At 36.9% G+C, this 6,488-nt stretch overlaps 1 protein-coding gene across 1 annotated transcript; it reads left to right on the forward strand.

Annotated features, from left to right (window-relative positions):
* Positions 1-4,599: 4,599 nt before the first annotated feature.
* Positions 4,600-5,643, forward strand: LOC104121521 (protein ELC). The gene has a single exon (XM_018766687.3). The coding sequence runs from the start codon at positions 4,600-4,602 to the stop codon at positions 5,641-5,643; it is 1,044 nt and encodes a 347-aa protein (XP_018622203.3).
* Positions 5,644-6,488: the final 845 nt, after the last annotated feature.

Below are 6,488 nucleotides of genomic sequence, written 5' to 3' on the forward strand. Positions count from 1 at the left end.
AAATGTCAAATACTTCATATTAATAATATTTAATTTAAAAAAAATCAACCTTCAAATAATGCACAGAATAAAAGAAACCAAGTTTCAACTAAACAGGTAAAACAATTAGTAAGAAAAGATCAAACAAATTTGAAGTATATATCTCAGATCAATGATGAAGAATATAACAAGATAAAATAATTTAATAAATGTGCAACAGTGATCTACACAATTTAAAATATAATCTTTCACAATCTAGTCCGTGTACACACTCGTCACCTCGTGCACACGATTTTCAACACATTTCAATAATCACATCAATACCAATCCTAGGGGAATTTTTCCCTACACAAGGTTAGACAAGTCACTTACCTCGACTTGCTCCAATTTAACCAAGTATTATGCTTTTTTCTCGATTTTCCGACTCCCATCGACTCGTATCTAGTCATAATTAATTCGATACAGTCAACAAAAATTATAGTAATCACTTTCATAAGAAAATATTATATTTTCATTAAAATCCGAAATTAGCTCAAAATTTGTCCGTGAGGCCCACATCTCGGAATCCGGCGAAACTTATAAAATCCGATAACTCATTCAATTACGAGTCCACCCATACCAATTTTACCAAAATCCGATAACAACTCGACCTCCAAATCTTAAATTTTCGTTTTTGGAAGATTTTGCTAAAATCTTGATTTTTCTTCCATAAATTCACGGATTCATGATGTAAATGAGTATGGAATCATGAAATATAATCAATATAGGATAAGGAACACTTACCCCAATATTTTCCCGTGAAAATCGCCCAAAAATCGTCCAAGAACCGTGCTCCAAAAATCCAAAACGAAATGAATGAAATGATCATTTTTTGTCCTTAAGTTTCTGCCAATCCGTCACTAAAAGTCCATTTTTCGTCACTAAAAGTCCACCAGAAATAGCTCTACTAGTCTTACTTCAATTGATCATAACTTTATGTACAAATGTCCAAATGATAAATGGTTTACCTTTCTGGAAACTAGAATCTACCGACTACAACTTTCATGTTTTGCAATTATTCTGATTCTTTATGCATTGCGAGATATAGGCTCCCAAAGTCGGCTATATGCATCAGAATTGCTGGCGAAAATTCTGGCGAAACGGCTCTACAAGCCTTCATTCAATCCATCATAACTTTCTGTACAAATGTCTAAATAATGCATAGTTTAACTTTCTGGAACCTATAATCCAACGACTACAACTTTTATGTTTTGCACATTTTCTGATTCCTTATGCATTGCGAGATATAAGCTTCCAAACTTGGCTCCACGTACGGAATTTCTGCAACAGAAATTTCTGCAAACAGAAATTTCCAGCACTTTGTTCGAAATCCATTCCGTTTACCTTCCGAAATCCACCCGAGACTCTCGGGACCTTAACTAATTATTCCAACATGTCCCAAAATACCATACGAACTTAGTCGAGGCTTCAAACTACATCAAACAACATCAAAACGACAAATCACACCTCAAATCAAAATCAATGAACTTTGAACTTTCAAATTCTATATCTTGTGTTGAAACACATCAAATCAATTCGGAATGACTTCAAATTTTGCACACAAGTCATAAATGACATAACTGAGCTATGAAAATTTTCAGAATCGGATTTCGACCCCGATATCAAAAAGTCAACCTCTCGGTCAAACTTCCCAAAAATTCAACTTTCGGCATTTCAAGCCTAATTCTATTACGGACTTCCAAATAAAATTCCGATCACGCTTCTAAGTCCAAAATCACCATACGGAGCTGTTGTAATATTCAAAATTCTATTCCGGGATCGTTTGCACATAATTTGACATCCGGTCACTATTTGAACTTAAACTTTTAATTTTTCATCAAAAATTCCATATCTCGGGCTAGGGACCTCGGAATTTGATTTCGGGCATACACCTAAGTCCCAAATAACGATACAGACCTACCAAAATTGTCAAAACACTGATATGAGTCTGTTTGCTCAAAATGTTGACCAAAGTCAACTCAGTTGAGTTTTAAAGCTCTAATTCACATTTTAATTCATTTTTCATCTTAAATTTTCCGGAAAAGTTTTACGGACTGCACACGCAAGTCGAGTAATGATAAATAGTGCTTTTCGAGGTCTTAGAATATAGAATTAATTATTAAATTTAAAGATGACATTTTGGGTCATCACAGGATCCGTGGTCCTATTATTTGGGGATGTCGGGCATACGAAACCTCTTTGGGATCGACTTTGGTGTCGCGCTCGGAGGAAATGGCTTCTGGATAAACTTTTTGGAGTCCGGTCCCTTCAATATTGGGGGTGCTCCCGGGATCTGATCGACCTTGGAGTTGTATGTTTCCACCTTCTTGTCATTAACCTCGATCTTTTTCTCGCCCGACTCCACCTATTTTGTCAATGCTTCGAGCATCTTCATTATCTCGGTAATTTGTTCGTCTCTTCGAACGCTTTCCTGGGATTGTTCGGGCTCTATCCTGTTGGGGAGGTGGCTTTGGTTCTGCAACTGTGCCATTGCCGCTTGTTGAGCTTGTAGTATTTCGAAAATCAGCTGTAAGCTTACCCCATCACCTTCGCCTTCGAGCACTTCTCGAGTTGTTAGTCGAGGTCCCCCGCAAATACTATTTTCGGGATCAGTTGACAAATTGATGTTGATAGCCACCTACGAGTTAGCATCGAACGGGTCGGTAGCTGGGACACCGCTGGCATCGGCAAGAAGCATATCGTTGCTGGGCCCCAAATTATTATTTTCGCCGTGATGGCCAGACTTAACGTCAAGGTTTAAGTGGGTTGACTGAGAGTTTGACATTTTTAGGCTGACCTAAAACTAAGATTTCAAAGAACAAGCGTAAAATAGGATGTGTTATGGAGATTCGTATCAAATCACCACTATTACCCTTAGCCCCACGGTGAGTGCCAAATTGTTTACCACAAAATTGGGTAACAACTAAATTTGTACGCGGTTTAAAGGATATGTGGTTTAATTCAACACGATTAATTAAGAGTAACAGATAAACGAATTAAAGATGAAATAAACGATCAAACCAATCACAATGTTAAGATCAGGATTGATCTTAGATTGAATAGTTACCTCATCCTCGATTGGACCCTCGGTTCGAGCCCAATCGTGAATGAAGAACATAACATGTGAGTAAAGTTTTTAATAGTAGCTAGAAGGCAAAAGTAAACTTTTATTGCTTTGAATTGCGTGTTACAATGTGTGAGACTAAAGAAAAACTTCCCCTTTATATAGTAGGAGAGTTTCAATCCTGTAATAAGTTTTAAACATGTGCAAATCTTTATTTCCCAATAATTGTTGATCCATAATCGACATCGAGCGAGATTCGCACCGTAATATCCATTTGAGGACGAGTATTACGACCCTTTATCCGTCATGCATAATCGTTCGCCGTGTCTCCCAAGGTCTAGAACTTATACTCGGCCCGAGCACGCTGCTTTACCATGTCCGATGTCGGATATACCGTTCCTTCTTCCTGGGTCTCGATGCGAAGGGTCTCCGACCTCGATTACAATTTCTTGAATCCGTGCTCCCCCTTCGTTCTCTCATCGAGGAATCGGAGTAGACATTACCCCCGATTTTACTCACACACAACATGTGTGCAAGCTAGTTCTCCATAAAAATGCCAACGGTGACCAAATCATTAGATAAATAGAAAAACAATCGTACAAGAAAGATGCAAGTGGGTTGCTGCCGCTGATTTTCCAACTTCGTTTAATTTTAGACCTAGATTATTTGTTATAATGGTAGTGTTCCAATTAACATGCTTGTAACTCAATTATTTCACTCTATACATGTGACTCGTTGTGTTCCAATTTATGTGATGTATTTTACTTTTTAATTTATCCCAAAGAATGATATCTTTATATATTTAGAAATAATTTAACTTTAAATTTCTTATTTTAACTTAATAAGATAATTTATAACTAAATTTCAAAAGTTCTTTTTTTATTTTTTATTTTAAACTCCACGATCCAGTCAAATATATCACATAAAATGGGACAAAAGAAAGTCTTTATCAGCTAGCACAAACATGAGATAGTAGTACGTCCACCAATACTTAACCGGATAGATAGAAAGAAATCAATTCAGCATTTATCCACTTTTTTAAGGCATAGATCTTTCTTTTATGCAACCACTCTAACTTCTATTTTCTGTTTTCTGTTCTGATTTAGTCAAATAACTACTAGTATATCATTGTTCCCCTCCATACACCTCCCTTTTTTCCATGCCAATTAACTCCCGATCCATAGATGCAGAATAAACAATGAGAAAGAGGGAGATCAACACTTGTGGATCAAGCAATTTGGTCAACAAGTTTGGTTTTATAAATGCTTGAGTTACAATCTTATCCAACTAATCTGCTTATTTATGTAACATTTGCATTTATGTAAGATTTTGCAACTCGTTGACTCCACGAGTTGGACAGAGTGGAAGCTAAACAGCACCTTTACCCACATCCAAAGAAAAGTTCCAAGCAATTACATAACACTTAAAAAACTTTAGAAACAATTGACTTCATTGACTCAAGAACATTTTATATACTGACTGATCACCACTCCCAAAATCAGCATCTTTCACTTCAGATGGATTACCTCAAATCACTGACTGAAGTATTCTCCACAAATCTTGAAACCCCTCCATCTTCAGTCCAATTTATAGATGCAGCCCTTTCTTGTACAAGCCCACCCTTTGCACCACCTTACACAGATCCTAATCAAATATGCATAATTCGTAGGCACCTCATTTCTTTGCTTCAAAATTATCCTTCTTTTAGACCTTCCATCGATACCTTTACACACGACGATGGCAACACCGCAAACTTACTTAATGCAAATGGGGAATTGCAAGTCTCTTCTTCAACACCTGCAATTCCTCTTACCATTTGGTTACATGAAAGTTACCCTTTTATGGCCCCTATTGTCCTTGTGTCTTTAAATACTGCCTATCCAATTTATGATAACCATCCTTTTGTGGGCTCTTCAGGTTCTATTTCTTCATTTTACCTAGTAAATTGGAAGTACCCTGGCTGCAACCTCTCAGACCTTGTGCACAACCTTATCAAGATCTTCTCACATAATCATCCTTTTTACTATTCAGCTCTTAGTGCTAATTCCTTTCACCCTTCTCTAGCTTCTAAAAGGGAGGCTGTGGACCGACTCTCGTGCACACTTCATTATGACATGACAGAATTGCTGTCCAAGACTCTTGAACAAGTGGAGGAGCTTTCAACACTTAGAGAACAAATGGTTAGAAGGGCTATTATTGCAGAAATTTCAGTTGATGAGCATAAGAGTGAAATGTCAGAATTGAAGGAAAGGGTGAAGATTTTGACAGACGAAGCGGATAAATTATCGAGTTGGTTAAGAGTTAATGATCAAAGTTCATTTTCAGAACATCCAATTGAGGATGCATTTGAAGCCACTGATGAGAATTCAAAGGCACTACTTGAATGTCTAGTAGCAGACAGAGCAACAGAGGACTTGATATACTCATTAAATAAAGTAGTTGAGCAAGGGGTAGTGAATTTAAGCACATATCTAAAGCAAGTGAGACTTTTGGCCAGAGATCAATTCTTTGGTAGAGCTAAGCTTGTGAAAATGGGAATATCACTCCAGTGGCTTGACTGAACAGTTTATGATATTTTCACTACTGAAAGCCAGCAGGCCCATATGTATAGAAAGCCGAAGTTATGTTTACCTCAAACTTTTTGTTATTTTGATATCCAAGTTGATGTAATGCATTTTGTTACTCTAATGTCTACTGGTTCATTATCTTCTATGAAGTGTAGCTTGACTCCATTATATCTTCAAATTTTCAACTCTTGAATATTCCGAAGGAGACAACCAAGGGCAGAGCTATTTGTTCGAAAGTTATACTGTGCAAATAGGGTAAAAACAATATTTGTTTGTACATATACATAAATCGTTGAATATCCTTGACCTAAGGGAGGCTTTTAGTATAGTTGCAAAGGTAGTTCAAAATTGTTTTATGTAGCAAGTTTGGATAGAATCCTCGGCTCCGCCGCAGGAAAGGAGGCACTCTCAGCTGCACATGCCTACATAAAAGTTTCTCCATTCTCTACAGATAAAGAAATGCAACAACAACAACAAGGAAATGCCAGGGTTGGAAATTGGAATCTTGGTTCTGTATCTATAATGCAAGGGCCTTATATTGGGAGAGTTTTATCCCACACCAGGTATTGGTTTTGGTTCAAAATGGTAAAGCCATTGCGCAGAAATCCAGAGAAAACAACCTAAGCACAAATAAGAAATGTATATAACAAACAAAACAAAATTACATCCTAAGATCAATCAAGGACTGTCGGTTGCCCTTCAGTTGCAAAAGAAAAAGATTATGCTAAGTGCAAAATGAAGTACCGATACATATAAAATAAAATACATTGCACCTGGAAGAACGTTGAAGATAGAACAAAAATATCATCATTAGCAGACCGTCTAGGAAAAAACTTATC

Source organism: Nicotiana tomentosiformis, chromosome 1, assembly GCF_000390325.3.
Source record: "Nicotiana tomentosiformis chromosome 1, ASM39032v3, whole genome shotgun sequence".
NCBI lineage: Eukaryota > Viridiplantae > Streptophyta > Magnoliopsida > Solanales > Solanaceae > Nicotiana > Nicotiana tomentosiformis.

Bases quoted from the DNA above. Each gene is read 5' to 3' on its own strand.
- LOC104121521 (XM_018766687.3), top strand. From the start codon at position 4,600: ATGGATTACCTCAAATCACTGACTGAAGTATTCTCCACAAATCTTGAA.